A 25050-nucleotide genomic window follows, 5' to 3' on the forward strand; every position below is an offset into this window, starting at 1 on the left:
CGACGATTGGCCACGGTGGCAGGGGATGCTGGGAGTTGTAGTCCAAAAGCAGCAGCAGGGCTGGAGTTGTGCATCCCTGGTTTACAGGCACGGTTGAAGTTGCCCACAAAAGCCAGAGAGCCAACGTATCCCACAACAACAAAACAACACTGCAAGATGTATCGTCGTTATTAAAGGGGGGGGGATTTAATTAAAACAAAATTATGAACTTTCAATGAGCAGTTGCCCAGGAAACAGCTACCTGGCAGGAGCGGGGGGAGAGGGGGTTACTCGCGCCCCAGCCCCTACCAGGGGAAACCATTAACCCTGAACAAACCCAAAATCCGGTCAACGTCTGTATAATAATTATTATTTCTATGTAAGAATCACATAGAAATGCAATTATTTCTATTAGCCCCCTTCCCCAAACCCTGAAATAAGTGGCTATGTATATACAAAGAAAACAGACAAAAAAACAGCTTATCCCGGACAGACAGGAATCTGCAACGAGGAAACGGAAAACTTTGTACAGAGAGTGGGCCAGAAATGACAGCTCAAAGCCAAGCCGGGGGGCGGGCGGGGGGTGACCTTGCTGGATGTGGGCTCATCGTGGAGACCGACCGGGCCTTCTGTCAGCGGCACGGTTCCGGGAGGGAGGCGCGTGTGCCAAGGGAAACCGAGGCGATCTCTGGAGAGCCGGGCGTGGTTTCCGTGCCGGAGTATCGTCCTTCGCGAGTCGAGGTGGGTGCCGGAGGCCGCCCCGCCTCACGGAGTGCAGGAGACGTGCTGGAGCCGAGGCCCGCTTCCGCCGACGGAGCCGGCCTCTCCTCGCCGTCTCGAAGCCAGAGCCGAGGTCTCGCTTCGGCCCACCGTGTCGGAGAACTGCCCAAGGGGAGGGGCCATGCCAGCTCCCACAGCCAATGCAGCTCTGGCCATCCAGAGCGGGGAGAGCGCGGGGAGAGACGCAGACAGAGAGTGAGTAAGGCATGGTGCGGGCCCAGCGAACTCGGAGCAGTCCGGAGTGTGTCTTGGCTGCCGCAGGCAGGGCCTGGCCGCGCCGCTTGGGTATCAGTAATCTTCTACCCAGCCGTTTTCTGATATGAAGGCATCTATCACCTCTTTCATGGCAAGGTTTGGGATCAGCTGGTCCTGGGTCAGGGGGCTCCGAGTCACCGGGTCGAAGTGGCCGACACGCTGAAAGAGAAACAGAAGCAATCGTGAGGAGGAACCTCCACGGCCAGGGGCAGTCTATCGCGGAATGCCGGTTGCTGGGGAGCGTGCCAGGGAGGGCGTGATGTCTTTGTGCCCCACTGCAGCACTTAGCAGAGGCACTGAGCTGGCTCGTGAAAAATAGCCAAGGCACAGTCTTTTCTATATTAAGAAGTGAAAAGCTATATTTTAGACCCCCAGAGTTTAATTTTAGAATATGTAAAAAATAAAAAATAAAATGTTTTTAAATTTTAAGTTGTTTTAATGTTTTAATTTGTGTTTCATTGTAAACCGCCCAGAGACCTGAGGTTTGGGGGGAGGGAGAGAGAGAGAGAGAGAGAGAGAGAGAGAGAGAGAGAGAACACACCCCAGGAACAAGAGTATTAGTATTTTTCGGTTATTACTTTGACATGGGATGCAGTGCAGTGACATACAGCACTAGCCAAGTAGCGAAATTTATTTGTGCAGTTGTACAAAAGCAAAGACTGCAGAAACGGGAGTTGTGCAACTGGGTGGCTCTTTTAATGGCCACACTGCCGTGCATCTGGACAATTTTTGAACATGTGTGACAGCACTCTTGTGCAACAATGTAAATGTTATGTTCCACGGCGTGCATAACGTTGCAGAGAGGTGTGCGCGGGGGGGGGGGGGGCGCAGTAAGCTCAAATGAACTTTGCCCCCCCAGTCATCCCTACTTCTAGGGATGTGCAAATCGATTCAAACTTGAATCGATTCGACTCAAATCTGGGTGATTTGAGTTATTTGAATTCAAATCGAATCACCCTTTGAAAATTCAGGAAAATTCGATTCGAATTTGATTCGAGAGCCGTTTGGCTCCTTTTAAAAACCATCCAGGCTATTGGTTAAAAAAAAAAGAGGCCAGAACAGGGTTGAATTGACTCGAATTTGCAATGAATTTTTGAAACTTGATTTGAATAGAAAAATTCAATCCGTGCACATCCCTACCTACTTCATCTTCATCATCAATCATCTTGATTCCTACACTGCCCAGAAGCTTACCAGCAGGACCTTGGGCCAATCTCTCAGCCTACCCTACACCACAGGGCTGTTGTGAAAATAACATGGGGCGGTGGGGAGAAGAGGAGAAAATCTTGCATGCCACCCTGAGCTCTTTGGAGAAGGGCAAGATAGAAACATGAACAATAATAAAAACAGTACAAACAGCATTATTTGACTGGAGAATATGCTACTCTGCATGAACTTCCACCTTCTCTAAGAAGCAGAATATTCCGCTCGGCTCACTAGAAATCGGAGCCACAATCCCCGACTTTTAAAAGCTCGGCAGTGATCAGCCACAACCAGCTGCCTTTGAAAACAGGAACGGAAAAAGAAAAATTCAGCTCTTTCATTTCAGAATTCTGTGCTGACAGGTTTGGTGACCTGAATAAAATGTATGCCGACATACCTTGTTGCTTCTCTTTTGCATAATTTATTCTGCTTTGGCTAGCAGGAGATAAGCAATGAGCATATTTATCAAAATCCCAGACAAGCTTTTCCCCAAGTGCTTTGATGTTAGAAATGGGGATGAATCATCTTAAATTCAGAGCTGCCTTCTATTCGGGTAAATACAGTAGCTAGATATGGCACTAAAGTCCCCACCCCACAAAAAACCACCACCACGGGCAGTCTTAATTCTGCTACCTCTCTGGCATCTACAATTTCACCAGGCATTTTTCAGCACAACGGTGTGGGCTAGAAACTTAACTTTGTTCTAGGTGAACATCAGAAGGCTTCTGAGCTAAATAATTATCCTCATACCACATTCTCTTCTTCTATGCAACTGCGGCATTCCCTGCCCTTGCCCTGAGCACTTTCAATCAGAAAACCACTCTTAACTCCTGGCCTGAACCCAGCACTGCCATCACACACCCGGTCCCACCGAGATGCCTCTGTTACCTGGAGATGCTCTTCTATGTCCTTCCTGTCGTAGGTGATCCCACTGGGCGTGATGCAGGGCTCTCTCATAAGTTCAAAGCTGATCTTCCCACACAGGTAGTCAGGGATGTCTCGTTTCTGACTCAAAGGAGAGAGAGGAAGTTAGTGATCCAGCCCAGGCAGGCAGCCTCTATACTAAGAACCAGTGCGGGGTAGCAGCGAAGCTACCAGACTCGAACTGAGGAGACCAGGGTTCCAGTCCTGTTTAGTCATAAAGAACTTCCTGGGTGACCCTGAACCAATCACACACTCTTGGTAAAACCTGCCTCACAGGGCTGTTGTGAGGATCAAATGGGAAAAACCAATGTATACATTCTCGCCTCTGTGCAAAAGAGGAAGAGAGTTGGTCTTGTGGGAGCAAGCATGAATCGTCCCCTTTACTAAGCAGGGTCTGCCCTGGTTTGCATTTTAATAGGAGGCTACATGTGTGAGCACTGTGAGATATTCCCATCTGGGGAAAGCACCTACATGCAGAAGTTTCCTAATTCCCTCCCTGGCATCTCCAGAAAGGGCCAAGACCCCTGCCTGCAACCTTGGAGAAGCTACTGCCAGTCTGTGTAGACAATACTCTGCTAGATGAACCAATGGCCTGACTCAGTATAAAGCAGCTTCCTATGTTCCTTGCAGACAAATATTTTAAAGGAAACAATAAAAGCTAAAAAGTCGAGGCAATTCAATCACGTTTTATCAGTGAGACTGACTAATCTACAATTCGTCAGTCTCTGACAAAAAGGCATTCAATTGACTCAATTTTGCAGAGTTTACTGCTTCCTCTACAACATTTGTGTCCTGATCTTCTGCACAGAAGTCAGGGTAGCATATGCTGAGTCAATCAATATGAGTCAACCTCATTGATTAACGAGGCAGCTCTTTTGGGGTAATGGGTTAATTACCTGAATACAAGATCTTAGACAAACCGTGGGTGGCAGACACAAGCTTAGAAGAGCCTCCTAGGGAGAACCCAGACTAAGAATCTTGTGACACCTTAAAGGCTAAATGCTAGTGTAAATGTGTCCGCCTTCAAGTTGTCACAAGACTCTTCATCATCACAGAAGAGGCATTTATCCTTCTCTCAGGCACAAGCAGAGGTCTCATTTAAGAAGATACATGGGTGTGCCTAAAAACCAAGTGTGTTCAGCAATTTTCTATTATGCAAATTTAGGCAGATATTCCTGACCAACCAGCATCTTTGGCAAATCAGGTAAGCCCTCAAAAGCAATGAACTGTTCTATGCTCTTAGAGCAGCGCTTCCTAACCTTAGGTCCCTGCTGGACTACAAATCCCATCAACCCTAGCCACAAGGCCTTGGCATACAGCAGGCACCATTTTAGAATATGCTCCTCCTGCAAGCAGGGAAGAGACGACATCTAGCACAAAACTAGAATTTCAGATGAAAGATCCATGCTCAGTTTATTCCGCGTTGAACTCTTTGCACAACATGGAGAGAGTGCTGTATTTACCCGAGTCCAAGATGAGGTTTCCCCCAAATTCTTTGATGTTAGAAATTTGGGGTGGGGATTGTCAAATTCAGAGTCCTCCTCCCTTTGGGCAAATATAGGTATAACGTGTATTTAAAGTAAAGTTGTGCCGTTGAGTCGGTGTCGACTCCTGGCACCCACAGAGCCCTGTGGTTGTCTTTGGTAGAATACAGGAGGGGTTGACCATTGCCTCCTCCCACACAGTATGAGATGATGCCTTTCAGCATCTTCCTAGATCACTGCTGCCCGATATAGGCGTTTCCCACAGTCTGGGAAATACACCAGCGGGGATTCGAACCAGCAACCTCTGGCTTGCTAATCAAGTCATTTCCCCGCTGCGCCATTAGGTGGCTCATAACATGTATCCAACCTCTGTTTTTCAAAGGGGTCGTCTTCAATTCAGAATCGCCTTCTATTAGGATAAACGTGGCATTCTAAATCGTGATCAACCCACGCCCACCTGCAGCCTGAAGTGGTATAGCCCAACCCTCAGGAGTCTCCCCACCCACCCCCGCTGCATGTGTAGAGTGGGCCAGATCCACTGCAAGGTGCTCCTCTGCAAAGGAGGAACACTCCCTGGGAAGCCTCCTTGACCACTCAGAGCCCGCTAGCACCCCCTGCTGGAGCACCCTCTCACCTTCCGCTTCTCGTCCACCTGGGAGAACAGCTCATCCATGTCTGCTAGGTACTTTTCCTGGAAGAGAAATAAAGCCCTAAGCAAGGGACACGGCACAACAGAAGAACCACAGCTGATGACTGTCTTCCTCCGGGGCTTCTCAGCTGCCCACTGTCGGAAGCAGGATGCTGGACTAGATCGATCTTTGGCCTGCTGTGGGACAGAGGTGAGGGGGCTTATTTAGGACCACTGAGAACTAGATTCAAATCTTCACTTGGCCATCAAGTTCCCTGGGCAACGGTGGGCATGTTGCTATCTCTCCACCTAAGCTACCTTGCAGGGTTGTTGTGAGAACAGAGGGGGAAGGACCAGTGTACACCACCAAATGTCAATGCAGAAACAAAACAAAATTAAAACAATATCCTTCATATCTATTTCCGAAAGAGCTGGAAACGTTATGATCCTTATGGAGGCATAACTGGAGCACTTGCGGGTGAAAGGGAGGTACCCGACAGATTCAGGTTAACTTGCAGGTAAGTCAATTTCACAAAAATCTGAAGGGGGAAAAGCCTAAGAGGCAAAAAAAACCCCAATAAAATAAATCCCCAAACTGCCCCAATGTAACTCAATGGAGCGGAATGTTCACAGATTCAGAGGACAGTTAACAGACAACTAGGTGGGCAGAGCTAATGGAACTCAGTGGCTGGAAAGACCAGGGGAAGAAGCCCCCAGAAACAGTCCCCAGGATCGGGACTAAGGTTGGAGAAGATAGGTGAGGGTCCTCACGTGTTTGGCTTCAATGCTGGCCAGCTGTGCCCGGCTCCGACTTTCATCCACGTTCTCTTCTTCCTGCACCCGCTGACATTCATCCAACTCCCTAGGAGAGATGCAGAAGGGGAGAGAAGGAAGGATGCTTCAGGGTGCAAGTATATTGAGAGCGCAGGGGGCGCATGGCTGGGTACAGACAGTCGCTCAGTGGCAGAGCATCTGTTTTGCATGCAGAAGGTTCTTCCAGGTCCTCTCCCTGGCAGCATCTCCAAATAGGCCCGGGAAGGAACCCTGTCTGTCAGTGTCGACAATACGGAGCTGGATAGACCAAAGGTCTGATTCAGAATAAGGCAGATTCCTGTGGGTGGGCTGAACTAACTTTTGTGATCCTTGTACTTTTGAGAAGGAGCTTTCAAGATAAGGGTCCAAAACTGCCAGGAAGTTGATTTATCCTGATCAATGACTCTCACCTTGGAATAAGCACTCTGTTGACACCATAGCATTGGGTATAGATTCAGATTTCCCCTGCTAACTGGGCAAAGAGGCACCTTTTACCATGGTGATTCTCTATTATTCAGCAGGGGGAGAGTAACTGGCCCTCTCCACCCCCAGCACAGGACCTCCAGTGACTGTTGCTGGTGTCTATCTTGTGTTTCTTTTTAGAATGTGAGCCCTTTGGGGACAGGGAGCCATCTTATTTGTTTTATTTCTCTGTGTAAACTGCCCTGAGCCATTTTTTGGAAGGGCGGTATAGAAATCGAAATAATAATAATAATAATAATAATAATAATAATAATATAGTTTAGACAGATTATAAGCATGGGCTCTAAACCAGTACAACCACAGCAAGTTCCTGGGTGGACAGAACAGGCAACAGAATCCTCTGAACAGAAGGGTGGGGCGACCCTGCCCACGCCACACATTCATGCAGTGACACTGGCCAACGAGTGGACTAGACCATCATCTCCATCGACGGAAGGGATTCTCCACAGACGGAATCAGAATCTCCACAGACCAGGGTTTCTTAACCTTGGGCCCCCAGATGTTGTTGGACTACAACTCCCAGAATCCTCAGCTGCAATGGCTTTTGCTTGGGGATTATGGGAGTTGTAGTCCAGCAACATCTGGGGGGCCCAAGGTTAAGAAACCCTTCCATAGACAACATGATGATCACACAGTATACGGAACATAGGAAGCTGCCATATACCGAGTCCGATCCTTGGTCCATCTAGCTCAGGATTGTCCACACAGACTGGCAGCGGCTTCTCCAAGGTTGCAGGCAGGAGTCTCTCTCAGCCCTATCTTGGAGGTGCCAAGGAGGGAATTTAGAACTTTCTGCATGCAAGATGCTCTTCCGCTGAGCTACCTGTATGAGGCACATCCCCCAAAGGGAACATCTCACAGCGCTCACACCTGTAGTCTCCCATTCAAATGTAAACCAGGGCAGACCCTGCTTAGCAAAGGGGAACATTCATGCTTGCTATCAAAAAACCAGCTCTCCTCCCTCATGAGGATGCTGTACCTGGATTGCCCCACTTCCAACAGGATTGCATGATCAACTACAACTTTTACTGAAACAAATTAAAAAACCGCAAATATTTATATATCGCTTTTCAATGAAAGCTTCCAAAGCGGTTTACATAGAGAAACAACAAACAAAACGAAAACAAACAAAGATGGCTACTTGTCCCCGAAGGGCTCACGATCTAAAAAGAAACATAAGACAGACGCCAGCAACAGTCACTGGAGGGATGCTGTGCTGGGGACGGATAGGGCCAGTTGCTCTCCCCCAGCTAAATAACGAGAATCACGTTAAAAAAGTGCCTTTTTGCCTAGTTAGCAGGGGGCAATCTTGCCTTTCACACAGAAAATTAGGTGCTGGAGAGAAAGGCTGTAGCCTAGCCATGTTCTCGACACCCTAGACGGTGATCTTTACTATTTTTCATCCTTACACGCCACAATATTCCAATCACTCCGCCCCCGTCGCACCTCTCTTTCTCCGCCATGATGAGTTTGGTTAGATAGGCGTGCAACTCGTTCTCCTGGTTGATCCGCTTCTCCTCAATGTTGTTCCAACGCTTCTTCTTGGCGATCCGCAGGGCACTTGGAATGTCGTCCCCAAAGTTCAGCCGCTGCTCCTTGGCTAAGTTGTAGGCTGGGAAAGGCAAGAAGGCAAGTCAAAGGCATGTCTGGGAAGAGCATCTAGGCGCCACGTTCCCTCCCTGGCAGCATCCCCAAGATAGGGCTGAGAGAGATTCCTGCCTGCAACCTTGGAGAAACTGCTGCCAGTCTGTGAAGACAATACTGAGCTAGACAGACCAATGGTCTGACTCAGTATGTGGCAGCTTCCTATGTTACCGACAGCCAAACTTGTGGGCCTGGCTCATGGACAATCCTACTCAAAACCACTTGTTAGTGGGGATCTGAACTGTAAGAGGGATTCCCAGATGCTGTTGACTGCGACTCCCATAATCCCCAGCTGCAACAGCCAAAGGCCGTTACAGTTGGGGATTATGGGAGTTGTAGTCCATCCGGAAATCCCTCATAAAGGGACCACTGGTCTGAACTGGAGAGCTCAAGGGAAAACCCCGACGAACCTGAACAGGAGCTCAACCCACTTTTAAAACGGCTTGACGTCAAGTTTTTAACTTTGCAACAAACGTCCGCTAAGCTGCGGTCCCTGTAAGAAGAGTTTTCCCAGCCCAGCCTGGGCCGCCCCCCGGGCTCACCTCTCTGAAGGTTGGCAATGGCCTCGTCGTAGTTCTCCATCTCCATCTGGCACTGGCCAAGAAAGAAGTGGGCCTTCACCGACTGGCTGTCCAGCTCCAGGGCGTGCTTACAGTCGGCCAGAGCTTTGTCGTGTTGCTGCATCTTCAGGTAACATAAGGCGCGGTTGGTATAATAAACGGCTACCAGGGGGTTCCGGTTCTGGAAGAAAGAGCATGCCGTTAAGAGTGCCGGTTCTCAGCCTGCGGTCCTCAGGTGTTGAAGGGCGAGCCTCCAGCTCCCATCTTACAGAGCACCTGGCAGGTGCTTTTAGATCTGGGAGGCACAACTCTGGCCCTCCAGCTGATTTCTGGGCTACAACTCCCATCATCCCCCAGCCATAGTAGTGTCTACCCAGACTGGCAGCGGCTTCTCCAAGATTGCAGGCAGGAGTCTCTCTCAGCCCTAGCTTGGAGATGCTGCCAGGGAGGGAACCTGGAACCTTCTGCATGGAGATGCTCTTCCCAGAGTGGCCCCAGCCCTGAGGGGAATAACTTCTGGTGCTCCCACATCTCTCATTCAAATGCAAAGCAGACTCTGCTTAGCAAAGGGGACAATTCATGCTTCCTGCCACAAGACCTGCTCTCCTCCCACCCTGCTCCCCAGCCGATCTCATTTTGAAGATGGGCAAATTCAGAAGAATTTCTAATTTTTGAAAAAAGGAGGACTTGGGGGGAAGTGGAGTTTAGTCACCATTGCCACAAACTGCGGAGGCGCCCCGAAAGAATCCAGACTGTGGGAACTGCTCCTTTACGCAACTCGGCCGTCTTAATGAACCAGGAGAAACAGCGTGACGCTGTGAGACGGATGAGAGATTATTCATCCAGATCTCACAGGAAAGGAAATATCCCAGAGGGCAAGATCATACAAAGAGGTGCAGCAAGTCTATTATGCAAAGCTGAGAGCATCTGTTGCATCTGGAAGCCTGCATGATTACTGATCAGGGGGGTGGGCGATCTCTTGGTCTACTCATAAGAACAGCCCTGGTGGATCAGGCCCAAGGCCCATCTAGTCCAGCATCCTGTTTCACACAGTGGCCCACCAGATGCCTCTGAGAAGTCCACAGGCAAGAGATGAAGGCATGCTCTCTCTCTCCTACTGCTACTCCCCTACAACTGGTATTTAGAAGCATCTTGCCTCTGAGGCTGGAGGTGGCCTATAGCCCTCAGACTAGTAGCCGTTGATAGACCTCTCCTCCGTGAAGTTATCCAAACCCCTCTTAAAGCCATCCAGGTTGTTGGCTGTCACCACATCTCGTGGCAGAGAATTCCACAAATTGATTATGCATTGTGTGAAAAAGTACTTCCATTTGTTGGTCCTAAATCTCGTGGCAATCAATTTCACGGGATGACCCATGACCCATTTCATGGGGGTGCTCTAGGACCCTGGTCATCTTGGTTGCCCTCTTCTGCACCTCTTCCAGTTCTACAATGTCCTTCTTTAGATGTGTTGACCAGAACTGTATGCAGTACTCCAGGTGTGGCCACACCATAGTTTTGTAAAAGGTTATTATAACAATATTAGCCATTTTATTTTCAACCCCCTTCCTAATGATCCCTAGCATAGAATTGGCCTTTTTCACAGCTGCCGCACACTTTCAATGAGCTGTCCACCATGACTCCAAGATCCCTCTCTTGGTCAGTCACCGACAGCTCAGACTCCATCAGTGTATACTTGAAGTATATTCAGGCACCTCCCAATGGCGATCCAGAGTTCAAAAGGATCATCTGGCATTTATAATAATATAAAACATAATTTATAATAAATTTATATCTATATCACTCTAAGACGTACTCGTGGCTAATCCCATGCGTGGCAACTCTTGTGAGAATTCGGAGAGCTGCCAAATCGCCACGGGACAGGTGGAGGGAAGAAAATGGTGGTGGCAGCCAACTGGCCAGAAAGCGGTAACAGGGGCGGAGAAGAAGTGGACCGGCCAACCAGCGAGTGGCACAGATGTTCTGTGCCCGGCACAGCTAGTATATAATAAAGTGGATATTTTCAAGAGCTTCACAGTTAAACTCTGTATGAGCACAGGGGGCACCTGCACTCTGAAAGCAAGATGGTGACATGGCATAAACAGCCCCATGGGGATGAGATCTCATTGAGATGGTGACATGGCATAAACAGCCCCAACAGCTGTAACAAGAAGGCATGCAAAATCCCTATTCCTAGAAACTAAAAAATGTCTTTCTTTTCTTAAAGAACATAAGAAGGGTCCTGCTGCACAGAACCAAGAACCCACTATCTTGCTTCCAGATGCTTCCCGGAAGCCCACAACTACTCCTTATCAAAGTAATTGGGATATAGTGCCTCCAACTCTGGAGGTTTCACATGGCCATAATGCAGAACAGTCTTTGATAGGCTTCTCCTCCTGGGTTTTGTGTGCAATCACTTTTAAAAGCCAGCCTACCCCCTCTTGAACTTAAGTGGGGCAGTGGGAAAATGCTTGACTAACAAGCAGAAGGTTGCCGGTTCGAATTCCCACTGGTACTATATTGGGCAGCAGCGATATAGGAAGATGCTGAAAGGCATCATCTCAGACTGCACGGGAGGAGGCAATGGTCAACCCCTCCTGGATTCTACCAAAGAAAACCACAGGACTCTGTGGGCACACAGTTGAAATTGACTTGACGGCTCTGTGGGCACACAGTTGAAATTGACTTGACGGCTCTGTGGGCACACAGTTGAAATTGACTTGATGGCACACTTTACCTTTACTCCCTCTTAAGTCTCCAAGGGATCCCCTTGAACAGATCTCCTGCTGCCAGACGGGCAGCAGTTTCTCCAAGGTTACAGGCAGGAATCTCTCTCAGCCCTATCTTGGAGATGTTGCCAGGGAGGGAACTTGGAACCTTCTGCATGCCAAACGGCAGATGCTCTTCCCAGCGCGGTCTCATTCCCTCAGGGGAATATCTTGCAGTGCTCACACATGAGAGTCTCCCATCCAAATGCAAACCAGGGTGTGCCCTGCTTAGCAGAGGGGACAATTCATGCTGGCTACCACAAGACCAGCTCTCCTCCAGCCAGTATGACTTGTTTCCTTTGCTAAGCAGGGTCTGCCCTGGTTTGCATTTGAATGGGAGACCACATGTGAGCGCTGCAAGATATTCCCCTGAAAGATATGTGTCAGTTTCCTCGAAGGTCCCTTCCAACTCTGAAATTCCACATTTCCCCTGCCTGGGAGACCACACAGCTGAGGGTTGAGTTCTTTGCCCCTGTTTTCAACCCGTCAGCAGGTAGCCACGGTCCTTTTCCTCCCCTCTCTGGGTTAAGCAGTGCTTTGCCTTAATACTTTCCACCCCTCTGGGGAACTCAAGTAAAATAACTGGAAAGGATGCTATAAAGACCCACAGAGCTGAGTCACATCCTACCTGGCAAAGCCAACTCATGTGGACTTGGGTGCCCCAGGGGCTGGATTAACCAGACCTAAAACTTGCTGTGGTGGAGCTCGGAGTGTTACTCATAAGAAGAATCCTTTTGCCTGCTTCGTCTATCAACCCCCTGCCCTTCTGAGGCCATGACAACTCTGCTGCCCATGCTCAGAGACCTCCTTCTTCCTTGGTAATAAACGCTGGAAACTGATTCAAGAATTGAACCTTGGCACTTACTTGCCTCCTGTCCCCAAGCTCACCCCTACAGCCATCCCCCATTCTGATGCCAGACTGCACAGGGCACAAACTCTGCTCATGCTCAGAGGTGCTCCTGTTCCTCACAGCCACCTTTACCAAGATTTCAGATCAGGCGACATTGACAAGATTAGACTGAGGGGGCACACTTGCAGGCTGCATCCCTCTCAAGGGACGGAGCTCTGCCTGTGCTCAGAGGCACTCTCGCTCCCCACAGCCCCCTTCCCAAATTCTCAAGGCAAGATACAGAATGGAGCTAGAGCCCAGACTAAGCCTTTGATTGCTTCCTATCCCCACTCTCCCTCCGATCTGAGATCAACCTCAGAGAGCTGCACTCTGCCTGCGCTCAGAGGCACCCTCCTTCCTCACAGCCCCCTTTACCAATGCTGGGCTCAGGCTCGAGAGATAAGCCTGGTTGGAGAGGGCACCCTCCCAAGAGGCCACACTCTGCCCATGCTCAGAGGCACCCTCCTTCCTCACACAGCCCCCTTTACCAGCTCTTTGGCTCGGGCTCAAGAGACGGGCCTGGCCGGAGAGGACACCCTCCCAAGGGTCCACACTCTGCCTGTGCTCAGAGGCACCCTCCCCCCCGCACCCTAACGGCAAAAGGCGGAGTCGAGCCACAGTCCAGGCTCAGCCGGGGCCCCATCCCCTCTCTCCCCTCCCCCGATCAGCTGCTCTGGGGGGAGGGGGCGCCCTCTGCCCGCGCCCAGAGGCCCCCTCGCCCTCCCCTCCTCCCTCCCTCCCGATCCGCCCCGTCTCACCCCCCAGTCGGCGGCCAGACTCACGATGGCCCGGCCGTAGCAGGCGGCGGCCTCCGGGTACTTGCGGCTGACGAAGAGCCGGTTGCCCTGCTCCTTGTACTCCTGGGCGCTGCGGCTCTTCTCCGGGCTGCCGCCGCCCAGGCCGAGGCCCAGGCTGGGGCCGCCCCCTCCGCCGCCGCCCCCGCCCGGCAGCCCCGCACCGCCGCCGCCGCCTCCGCTCTCCTTCTCCGGCTCCTCCTTGCCCTTCATGCCGGCGCCTCCCAGGCAGAAGCAGCCCAGGCAGCCGCTGTCCCGGTGCCCGGAGAGCGGGGACGGGGAGCAGGAGGAGGAGGAGGCCGCCGCCGGGCCCCGATCGCCCCGGCCTCGCCGCACCGCCACAGCCCGGCCCGGGCCCCGATCGCCCGCAGCCACCGCTACCGCCACCACCACCGCCGCGGCAGCAGCAGCTCAGCAGCAGCAGCAGCCGGAGTGGGAGTGGGAGTGGGAGGAGGAGGAGGAGGAGGAGGGCCCGGCGCGGCCGCCGCCGGGGTGCGAGAGGAAGGGGCGGAGCGGCCCGGGAGGAAGGGGAGGGGCCGCCGAGCGGACCGAGGAGGAGGCGGAGGAAGCGGCGTCCGAACTGCTGCCGCGCTGAGCCGGAGTCTGGAGGAGGAGGAGGAGGAGGAAGAGGAAGGAGAAGGTCCCGATCCCCGCGGCTCCGAGAAGGAGGAGGAGGAGGAAGGCTCGTCTGTGCACGGGAGGCTTCTTCGCCCCAGCAGCAGGAGGAGGAGGACCCGATCCCCGGGGGTGGGTTGCTCCAAAGGGGTGGCTGACTCACTCCCGCCCGGAGAGTGGGAGGAGAGCTGGGCCTGCTGTGGTTGTGCTAGCAAGCCTGCCTTGTCCCCTTAGCTAAGCAGGGTCTGCCCTGGTTTGCATTTGGATGGGAGAGACCAGAAGTGTGAGCACTCTAAGAGGTTCCCCTTAGTAGGGGATGGAGCCACTCTGGGAAGAGCATCTAGGTCCCAAGTTCCCTCCCTGGCAGCATCTCCAAGAGAGGGCTGAGAAAGACTCCTGCCTGCCACCTGGGAGAAGCCGCTGCCAGTCTGGGTAGACAATACTGAGCTAGATGGACCAATGGTCTGACTCACTCTGCACAGACTGGCAGCTGGGAGTAGATATGCCGCTGTCTTGTCATTCCTGCCCCCATAATGCCTCTTGCCCTCTCTCTCTCTCCCACCCCCAGACATGCCATCTGCTCAGTTTCCTGCATAAGACTTTGAACACTTTAAATCATGTCGCTCAAAAGAGGACTTTACGAGTGTCCGGATCCAGCGTGCTGGAGAGCGGTGTTGAATGTTTACGGGGACGCAATCACAGCTAAAGGAATGAAGCAGAAAAATCTCATCGCCTTGGATAGATGGTAAACATCCCAGCGGTTGGCACTTAACGCTTCTGGTGCAGCACCCGATTCAGACATCATGCTGTACGAGTGTACAGATGCTTGTACACTCATACGTGTGTTTGTGTGAATGACTGTATCTGGGTTCATTTTAGAAGTGAACCTGAATTCAGGCCCTTCAAATGCAGGGTACAGATAGGATGTGTACTTCTGTACCTGCGTTCTGCATAACTTGTAAATGACTGTACCTGTGCACAGATCTGTACCTGTGCACACTGTACACTCGTACAAGTGTTGAACAGAATGTGTGAATGGGCCCCTTGAATTAGGAGCAGAAATGCAGCTTCTTAAGATGACTCCTTTTTAACATGGACGCTTTTCCTTATTCTTATTTATTACTATATATCCCAACTTTCTTCCATTATTAACTTTCTTACTTGTAACTTTTAAATTTGCCTTTAACAGGTTCTCCCTTTAGGTTAATCTCTATTATTAGTGTTAATAATTTTATATTGTTTTTGTATAGTTTATTATTATTATTAAACTTTATTTGTTAGCCACCCCATTACAAATTACTCTCTGGGCAGCTCACCACAACACAACAGTAAAAAAGAAAAATCCAATAAAAACGCATAAAACAAGACAAACACATTACAATAGAAAATACAAAACACGTTTTACTTGTTTTACTCATTTTGCAAGCACCCTGGATTGCCCTGGAGGGTCAGGGTATAAATATTTTAAATCATTAAATGAAATGTTATTTTGGAACTCAAGGCAATCTGCTGGCTGAGAGAGAAGTGACTGGCCCAGAGTCACCCAGCAAGTCTCATGGCTGAATGGGGATTTGAACCCGGGTCTCCCTGGTCCTAGTCCAGAACTCTAACCACCACATATTTGCACCTAACAAGTATGCAATGTATGGTCTCCCTGGGCCCTTCCCTGTTTGAGAGCTCTGTCAGTTTCAGTTGAGTTTCCATCCAGATGAGCTTCCACCATGTAGAGCAGGGCTGCACAACACCAGCCTTTCTGCAGATGTTGGACTGCAACTCCCATCATCCCTGACCATGGGCTGCTGTTGCTGAGGATGATGGGAGTTGTAGTCCATAAAAAACAGCTGGAGGGCCAAAGTCGAGCAGCCCTGGTGTAGAGTCCTTCCACTGCCAGATGCAGTTCCCGCAGCAAGAGCGTTCAGTTCTCTCAGCAGAACCATTTGGCTTGAAATTTTAGGGAGCAAAAGTTCCCCAGGAATCCCCTTAGTTCACCTTTCTTTGCCACTGCTGCCTTTCTTTCTTTGCCACGGCTTCTTTGCACCGCCACCATTTATTCGATGCAGCTGGCAGCAACCATGTTGTTTTTTTTACCCAGACGTCCCCTCACCCACAATGCTATGGGATGTGGCATCAGTGAGGGGGCTTCTGGGTTTAAAAGAAATGATAGCCACCAGGAGACATGTCACTGCCAGGGTCACCAGTGGGTTTACTCAAAGGCCTCCCCCCAAAAATCCCCCCAATTCAGTGCCTGTAAATGTGGCAGCATAATTGGGGGGGGGCCCCTGTTTTGACGTATGCTTTAGGAAAACAAAAAAAATAATAATAATTGCCTTGTTGGGTTAGTGCAAAATCCAACATTCTCTTATCAACAGCAGCCAACCAGATGCCTCCGAGAAACTCCCAAGCAAAGCCTTCTCTAATTGTTTGTCCTTGGCACTTGGTATTTTGAGCTATACTGCCCCTAAGCATGGAGGTTCCATACAATTTTAAAATTTCTTTTCCTTCACCATTCGTAGGTATCAGGAGGAACTTCCAGGGTCTGTAACCGGACGGAAGGAGAAATATTTGACTCGAGAGGAACTGGTGAAACTGATGGAATGGAAGCTTGCTGTAAGTATTTCTGATAGAGTCAATGTCCGTGTGGTTGCTTGGACCAATGAGCAGGCTGCAACCTGCTTGAAGCTGCAACCATGGGCGTCATGGGTTCGAATTCTCACTCAGCAAGTACCTGTCAAATGGGGATATTCAAGATCTGTCTTGCATGATGAATTGGAGTGTTTTGTTTGTTTTTCAGAGCTGTTCAAAAACATCCTTATAAAAATATACACTACAGCTGTAGTGTTTCTCAAACTCACTACATACGTGTGTTGAATTCCCATATTAACCTGCCTGGTTTTAAAGTGTTTTTACTTCTGCATTTTCTTGCCCCTTGTTGTTTGTATGGTGTTTTTTTGTTTTAATGTATTTTACGGATTTCTCGTTTTATTGCCATATTTTTAAATGTAGATAGCCATTTGGGGCACTTTTTGGTTGGAAAAATGGGATCCCAGTATTTAACCTAAAATAAATACATGCATGTGCCAATTTTCATCCTTTAACCCAGATTTAAAGTGTCTGAACTGTCATCCTGGGAATTATAGTCTTCTCAGGGGCCTGAAAATTCTTTAACAGACCTCCAGGACTCTCCCAGAACAATGCCATCCTTGAGGGTTTATCTGCACTACAAAATCCATGCTTTTGCATCAGTTTTATATCACACAACCTTGACATAGCTTGCCCAGCCAGTCCTGGGCACTGTAGTCTTCTGAGGGGCTTGAGATTTATTTTTTTAATCAACGATCTGCATGATTCTCCCAGGACTATATTTTTTTGAGGGTCTATCTATGCTTTTTTTAAGAAATGGTTTTCTCCTGCACAACCTTGGCATCGCTTCCCCTGCCAATCCTGGGAATTGTAGTCTTCTGAGGGGCTTGAGATTTCTTTATCAAAGACCTGCAGGACTCTTCCAGGACTACGTTTCCTTCAGAGTTTATCTACACCAAGCTTGCATTGGTTTTATACTGCATTACTTTGTCCCATGACAATTCTGGGAGTTTAGTTTTGGTAAGGGTCACTGAGGATATTTGGCTAGAGATTTCCATTCTTCCTCCGATGAGAGAAGACCTGCAAAGGCTTGTAATGCAGATATATTCTGGAGAAGAAACAGTTGTTAAGCTGGTGTACATCCGTGGTGTAGTCACAGCTGGGAATGACCACTGTGCTTTCTCCCTCCAGAGAGGCAAGTTTCGCCCACGTTTGCAACAATTGGTGGCCACGAACTCCAGTGAGACAGTGGAAGTGTGTACCAAAAGATCCTTCCAGCTTCTCCCAGATACAGCAGCTGCTATCACTGAACTGAGCAAGCTCAAGGCTGTGGGACCAGCCACAGCCTCAGGTATGAAATGCACAATTCAAGCTACAAAAGGAAGCAATTGATTGATTGATTGATTGATTGATTGATTGATTAAGTGCCATCAATTCGGTGTCGACTCTTAGCGACCACATAGATAGACTCTCTCCAGGATGATCTGTCTTCAACTTGGCCTTGAAGGTCTCTCAGTGGTGCCTTCATTGCTGTCGTGATCGAGTCCATCTACCTTGCTGCTGGTCATCCTCTTTTTCTCTTTCCTTCCACTTTTCCCAGCATGATGGACTTCTCAAGGGAGCTGGGTCTTCGCATAATGTGTCCCAAGTATGATAGTCTGAGCCTGGTCATTTGTGCCTCGAGTGAAAATTCTGGACTGATTTGTTCTAGGATCCATTGGTTTCTTTTCCTAGCTGTCCATGGTCCCCTCAAAAGTCTTCTCCAGCACCCAAGTTAAATACAATGAGTAAAGTTGTAGTGTGCTTTTTGGATTCTGGTAGCCGTTTGGGGAAGATTATATCTTAAAACAGGGTCCCCCATCCTGTGGTGCTCCAGATGTTGCTGAACTACAACTCCCACCATCCCCAGCCACCATAAATTGTACCTGGGGATGATGGGAGTTGTAGTTCAACAACAGCTGGAGCACCACAGCTAGAGAAGCCCTGTCTTAAAAGAGTGCCTCTTAAAATGTATAAACGTGGATTTTATACATCTATAAAATAGATGGCAGAGCTAGGATACCAGAGACCACAGAGAGATCCTGCTGGTTAAAGCAGGCAGGGATGGGCTGGATGGCGTAGTGGTCTGACTCAGTACAGCCCCATATCTCTGCTTACTAAGCACATCTCCCTGCTTTGGTCACGGCAGCTATTCTGGCCGCAGGAGCCCCCGAAGTGGCAGCATTTATGGCAGATGAAGCAGTCGGCTCCATCCCCGGCCTCAGCCCGATTCAGTACACCCTCAAGCACTACCTGCTCTACTTGGATAGGATCAGAGGTTGTGCCCAGAAGCTGAGCGAAGGTAAGGCAGAAAAAGACCCACACAGGGTACCTCTGGCTGACTATTCACAGCATGCAAAGGCGCTGTACACAAGACCACCAACTTCACTGTTTGTGGGGCCCGTCAAAACATGTACCTTGGGCAAATGATTTGTTTTATTTGTTTGACACCTTTATATACCTCCTTTAACAGTGGTCTCAAGGCAGTTCACGGTTAGAAAACACAACCCAATTTTTAAAAAGCAAACCTTGAAAATGCAGCTTAAAATTCAGTTCAATTTGTTTCATTTCATTTCATTTCTATCCCACCTGACTCCTAAGGCTTGAGGTGGTTCCCAAAATGCAAGAACAACAAAATAAAACAATTAAAAAACAGCAATTAAAAATTTTAAAATATTCAGAGATTACTTAAAAGTCTGGCTTTTAAAAAAAAAGTGTCTTAAGGGCTCTTTTGAAGGCTGGCAAAGATGTTAACAACAACAACAGACATTTATATACCGCTTTTCAACAAAGGTTTTCAAAGCAGTTGACATAGAGAAATAACCAATAAATAAGATGGATCCCTGCCCCCAAAGGGATCACAATCTAAAAAGAAACAAGATAGACACCAGCAACAGGCACTGGAGGTCCTGTGCTGGGGGTGGAGAGGGCCATGCTGGGACACTGTGCTGGGAGTGGATAGTTAAACCACGAGCGCATTCCATAGCCCAGGAGCGACTACGGAAAAGGCCCAAAGAGAGGAGGCCCAATTGAGAATGATAAATCAATTCAAAATCAACAAAAGGCCTGGCTGAACAGTCGTTTCCTAGACGCCACTGGGGACGGAACAGCTCTGAATTCATCAGGATGTGCGCTCCACAACGCCAGGGTGACCATAGGAAAGGCTTACCTCTTATCACCAGACGAACCTCCTTTGCTGATATTAATAGGTGGCAGGCTTCATAATGGAAAAGGCACTCTCTTAAATACCCTGGACCCAAGCTGCTAACACAGGGATTCTCTCAAACCTGGGCCCCCAGATGTTGCTGGACTACAACTCCCATCATCCCCAGCTGGCTGGGGGTGATGGGAGTTGTAGTCCAGCAATGTTTGGGGGCCCGGGTTTGAGATAACCCCTATGTTCATGGCTTTATAAGTAATAACCAGCACTTTATATTTTGTCAAACCTGTTGGTAGGCAGTATCGTTCTTTCAAACCAGAAGTGATGTGGTCTCTTTGGGAAATCCCGGAGACCAGCCTGGCAACAGAAATCAATGTTTTAAGAACCCAGAGATGATGTGGTAAAGAATTAACGATGAAGTTCAAGCGGGGAGGAACTTCAAGGGGAGGCAAGGAAAAGCCGACCGAAGCTTGGAGACCGGCAGCCAGATGGCCCGAAACCATCTGCAACAGATGTTCCGCCAGACTAGAAGGCTTCAGGCCAAACAGGTTTCTGACAGCAGTGCTGAGAAACTTCCTTTTCCATTTCCCGTCTTTCTATTCAAGGTCTCATTGTTGCAGAGGTTTTCATCTTAAGTGTCTTGTACTCTCGGCATCCGAGGGTTCACGGCGCAAACACAGCATAGGAACATAGGCTGCTGCCATATACTGAGTCAGACCATTGGTCTGTCTAGCTCAGTATTGTCTTCACAGACTGGCAGCGGCTTCTCCAAGGTTGCAGGCAGGAATTTCTCTCAGCCCTATCTTGGAGGTGCTGCCAGGGAGGGAACATGGGAGCTTTTTCTCTTCCCAGAGCAGCTCCATCCCCTGATGGGAATATCTGACAGGGCTCACACATCTAGTCTCCCATTCATATGCAACCAGGGCAGACCCTGCTTAGCTAAAGGGACCAGTTATGCTTGCTACCACAAGACCAGCTCTCCTGGTCCAAGCATCTCAGGACCTAGAAGAGAACTTTGGCAGGGCTCATTTCACAACCCTCAACAGAGTCGCCCAAGCGTCCTACCGAAGTTCTGGATCAGGTGCGAGGAAGAAGCAAGCTGGGAGGGAGCCTAGCAAGCTACCAATCAGACCCTTGGTCCATCTAGTTTTCCGGACTGTGAAGTTTTTAAACTTTAGAGTTTTAAACTAGTTTTAAAACTAGTAAGCGGCAAGTTTTGAAATAGTTCTAAAGATTTAGTGGTATTATCGGTATTGTAAATTGTTTGAATTGTGTTCGTGGTTTAATTGTGCTTTAGATTGTAAACCGCTCAGAGATTTGCATAGGAGGTGGTATATAAATGTGCTAAATAAACAAGCAAATAATAAACAGACTGGCAGCGTCTCTCCAAGGTTGCAGGCAGGAGTCTCTCCCAGCTCTGTCTTGGAGATGCTGCCAGGGAAGGAACTAGGAACCTTCGGCATGCAAGCAGGCAGGTGTTCTTCCCAGAGCGGCCCCATCCCCTAAGGGGAATATCTGACACTGCTCTCATGTAGTCATATTCCCCTCAGGGGATGGAGCCGCTCTGGGAAGAGCAGAAGGTTCCAAGTTCCTTCCCTGGCAGCATCTCCAAGCTAGGGCTGAGAGAGATTCCTGCCTGCAACCTTGGAGAAGCCGCTGCCAGTCTGTGAAGACAATACTGAAATAGATAGACCAATGGTCTGACTCACTCTGCACAGACTGGCAGCGGCTTCTCCAAGGCTGCAGGCAGGAATCTCTCTCAGCCCTGTCTTGGAGATGCTGCCAGGGAGGGAACTTGAATTTCCTATTCGCTAGTCCAGACGCCAGAAGCACCCCCCGCCCTAATGATTTCCCATTTTATACATTTTGTAGCTGATCCGGAGAAAACATGGACTCCTCACTGTGTGGAGAAGTGTCTCTGGGCCTGGGCTGTTGCCGAAAAGCTTAATCTGCCTTTGTTGAAAACGCTTTACGCAGAGGACGAAAAGGTCATCAGCAACGGGGCCGCAGACACACAGCCCAGGAAGAAACAGAGGAGAAGATGAAGCAGGTCCCAGATATGCTGTGAATGTGGCCTTGGGGTTAGCCTCCATCCTTCTGCATACCAAGCAGTGTTCCCTCTCACAGGGATTCCCAGATGTTGTTGATGACTACAACTCCCATAATCCGCAGCCGAAGGCCATTGCAGCTGAGGATGCTGGGAGTTGTAGTGAACAGCATCTGGGAATCCCTCTAACACAGATACCAAGTCTGAAGATGGACTAGACAGACACCCACCCATTCTCTTTCATCTCAGCCAGGGGTTCTCAACCTTCGGTCCCTGTCTGTTGTCGGACTACAGCTCCCATCAGCCCCAGCGGCCTTGTGAACCCCTGATCTAAGGGGTTAATAGGGGGAGTTTGCACGGCTGGATGTTCCAGGGAGCCAGGACGCCTGGATCAAACAATGCAACGGCAATGACGTCGCAATAAATGCAGGGTGCAGAACATGCAAAAGTTGTCTTGTGCAGGGGGGTGCATGTGGGTGTAGAGGGCATTTGCCAAGGGTGGTGCATCAGATTCCAGCACTGAGCAGGAGTTGGTCAGAAGAAGACCTCTAAGGTCCCTTCCCAAACTCACACCTAAGGGGAGAGTCAGTGGATGGGAGGAACTGCAGGAACTGTGCACCTTTCCCCAGCCTGCCAGCTCTCTCTAGAAAGTCTCACCTGCCCCCAAGTTGTTCTCCCGGCTGGATTCCGAAACTGGCGGTATGCCCAGGTTGAGGGACATTTGTGTGGAGTCGTGTTGGAGTAGGACTGGGGAGACCTGAGTTCAAATCCTCATCCAGCCATGTAACTAAGATGGTTTAGTTACAAGACGGAGGTACTGACTGTGGGGAGCCAGGACCCAAGAGATGATTTAGATCTGCCTGTTCTGGGTGGGTTACACTCCCCCTGAAACATTTAATTAAAACATTAAAATCATGAGCATTAAAATCATTTAAAACCAACAGAAAAAATTTAAAACTATAAATCTCATTAAAAGCCTGGGTGAATAAATGTGTCTTCAGTGCCTTTTAAAAAGTCACTGAAATAGCCCCCTGACCCCCCGTAAATGACCCCTAACCCTCAGATTGACCCTGGGACTCCAGAAATCGGCCCCTCAAATGGCCAACCTTTTCTTTTCTTTTTCTTTTTTAATGGCACCAGCCACGAATACTCAAGTCGTGGTTGGCGAAGGGGGTGCCAGTTTGTCAATCGCGGGTACTCAAATCCACGATTGGCAAACCCGCGGTTGGGAAGGGACAACTGTACCACTAGAGGGCACATCTTGTCTGCTAATTTACGTTTGTAGTACAGTTCGCTCTTATGTTGTGCGGACTGATCTGTGAAAACGTTACTATGGTGTCTTCAGAGTCATGAGATACCTTTGTATGAATCTCAAAAATAATACCCTAGGAGAGCAGGTCTTGTAGCAAGCATGAATTGCCCCCTTTGCTCAGCAGGGTCTGCCTTGGTTTGCATTTGAATGGGAGGCTACATGTGTGAGCACTGGAAGATGTTCTCTGTGGGGAGGGGGCCTCTCTCGGAAGAGCGCCTGCCTGCTTGAATGCAGAAGGCTCCTTGGGTTCTCCCGTTAGTGCTGAAAGAGAGGTGAAGTGCTGGGAAGGCCTGTGGACGCTTGGAGGACCTTCCATGGAGGGGTGGGGTTTGCAGCCACAGACACACCACCAGCTGGGATTGTCTGGTTTGCTGGGTTCTCAGACCCAAATGGACATCCCTGCATGCTCCTATGGGGCAGGAGCAGCTCACCTGCTCTCCAACCCACCCCCTAACGGTCGTGTGGACAAATCCTTGTATGTGCCTCCAGCGTAACGTGTGAATAGGGCTGTTGTTAAGGGGAGCGTGGGGCAGTTCTGTAGGGCCTTCTCCATTTTAATTATGTTTTAGATTGGTTTTATTGTAACCCGCCCTGTGATCGTTGGGTATAGGGCGGGCTAGAAATGCAAATAAATAAATAATATATACAAGGTTACGGTGAGACCCAACAAGCTGGGCTGGTACCCTGTGCAAGCAGACTGGTCTCTTCCCAGAATCCTCTGCAAGATACAGGTTCGTGCAGGGTTCCTTGGCGGCAATGGGGCTATGGCAAGGGTTCTCTGATTGTTTGGGATGCCCCCGATAGAAATGACTTTTTGGATCCAGCATTCGTTTGATTGGATTTCCCCTCCCAACAAGTGCAAAAATTACAGATGCAAAAGCCAGTCAAGTCAAAGGGGGAGATAAATGGGCTTAAAATAGGACAGGGACTCCCCAGCCAATCCAAGACGGGGCCTTCGAGGCAGCGATGTTCAGCTCGAATTTTCCAAGCCCCTGGCAACGGAGCCCTTCGGATCTCACATCTCTGCGTGGACAGAAAGCAGCGCCCGGCTTTTTCTCGTGCCAAGGTCTGGAAAACTCTCGCTGCCGCAGTCCAGGATTTGCCTTCTGGCTTGCTCTGTGCTGCTTGGAGTTTTCTGCTCCAGTAATTTTCCCTCGCCTGCCTTGTCCTCGTTCCCCAATTTTCTGCTCTTTCTGAAGCCGGGGTGGGTTTTTCTTTTTCAGAGCTCACTGTAGCGGCAGGGCGAGCTTCCCAGCCAGGCAAAGCAAGCACAGAGCAAAAACGTGGAGGGTGCAAGTCTGAAATGTTTCCCTAGAGTGTCCTGAAGACAGGATCAGGGCAAACCCCATGCTGTTTGATGCCAGAGAGGGAAAGTCCAAATGGACTCCCTTCTCCTTGTCATTCCCTTCCCCACGACTGGGGGATTTTCTCCCCAGGAAGTTACATGAGGCTTTCTTTTCTGCAGTTTTCATATGGCAGAATTGCACCCCTTTCACTCCCCAGCAGGCCTTGTACTTTCCCCCCTCCAGGATCTCCGCAGGGACGCCGTTTTCCAAAGCTCAGACTGGCCACCTTTTGAGCGGCGGTGTTTAACAAGGCCCCTGCTAACTTGGCAAAGAGGCACCTTTTAACATGGTGATTCTCTTTATTTAACAGGGGGAGAGTAACTGGCCCTCTCCACCCCCAGCACAGGACCTCCAGTGACTGTTGCTGGTGTCTAACTTATGTTTCCTTTTAGATTGTGAGGACAGAGATCCATCTTATTTATTTGTTATTTCTGTGTAAACTGTCCTGAGCCATTTTTGGAAGGGCGGCATAGAAATCAAATTAAGAACAACAACAACAATCTACATAGGAACATAGGAAGCTGCCATATACTGAGTCAGACCATTGATCTATCTAGCTCAGTTTTGTCTTCACAGACAGGCAGCGGCTCCTCCAAGGTTGCAGGCAGGAGTCTCTCTCTCAGCCCTATCTTGGAGATGCTGTCAGGGAGGGAACTTGGAGCCTAGATGCTCTTCCCAGAGAGACTTCATCCCCTGAGGGGAATCTCTGACAGTGCTCACACTTCTAGTCTCCCTTTCATATGCAACCAG

The 25050-nt window shown here is 49.5% G+C and overlaps 2 protein-coding genes across 3 annotated transcripts; one reads left to right on the forward strand and one right to left on the reverse strand.

Annotated features, from left to right (window-relative positions):
- Window positions 1-163: 163 nt before the first annotated feature.
- On the reverse strand, window positions 164-13678 carry STUB1 (STIP1 homology and U-box containing protein 1). Of its 2 annotated transcripts, none has more exons than XM_053276651.1 (7): window positions 13190-13678; window positions 8736-8934; window positions 7996-8161; window positions 6025-6115; window positions 5260-5316; window positions 3106-3222; window positions 164-1173 (listed from the first exon to the last, which is right to left on the reverse strand). In XM_053276651.1, the coding sequence occupies exons 1-7, from the start codon at window positions 13412-13414 to the stop codon at window positions 1048-1050; spliced, it is 981 nt and encodes a 326-aa protein (XP_053132626.1). In that variant the 5' UTR covers window positions 13415-13678; the 3' UTR covers window positions 164-1047. The 2 variants fall into 2 exon arrangements, with proteins under 2 accessions (XP_053132626.1, XP_053132625.1); XM_053276650.1 differs by having other exon boundaries at window positions 13166-13678.
- A 96-nt stretch (window positions 13679-13774) lies between these two features.
- LOC128336657 (uncharacterized) lies at window positions 13775-23608 on the forward strand. The gene is made up of 6 exons (XM_053276652.1): window positions 13775-13948; window positions 14385-14561; window positions 16330-16423; window positions 17588-17747; window positions 18585-18737; window positions 21468-23608. Exons 2-6 carry the CDS (start codon window positions 14434-14436, stop codon window positions 21638-21640), a joined length of 708 nt encoding a protein of 235 aa, XP_053132627.1. The 5' UTR covers window positions 13775-13948; window positions 14385-14433; the 3' UTR covers window positions 21641-23608.
- The last annotated feature ends 1442 nt before the right edge of the window (window positions 23609-25050 follow it).

Source organism: Hemicordylus capensis, chromosome 13 (genome assembly GCF_027244095.1).
Source record: "Hemicordylus capensis ecotype Gifberg chromosome 13, rHemCap1.1.pri, whole genome shotgun sequence".
Lineage (NCBI taxonomy): Eukaryota > Metazoa > Chordata > Lepidosauria > Squamata > Cordylidae > Hemicordylus > Hemicordylus capensis.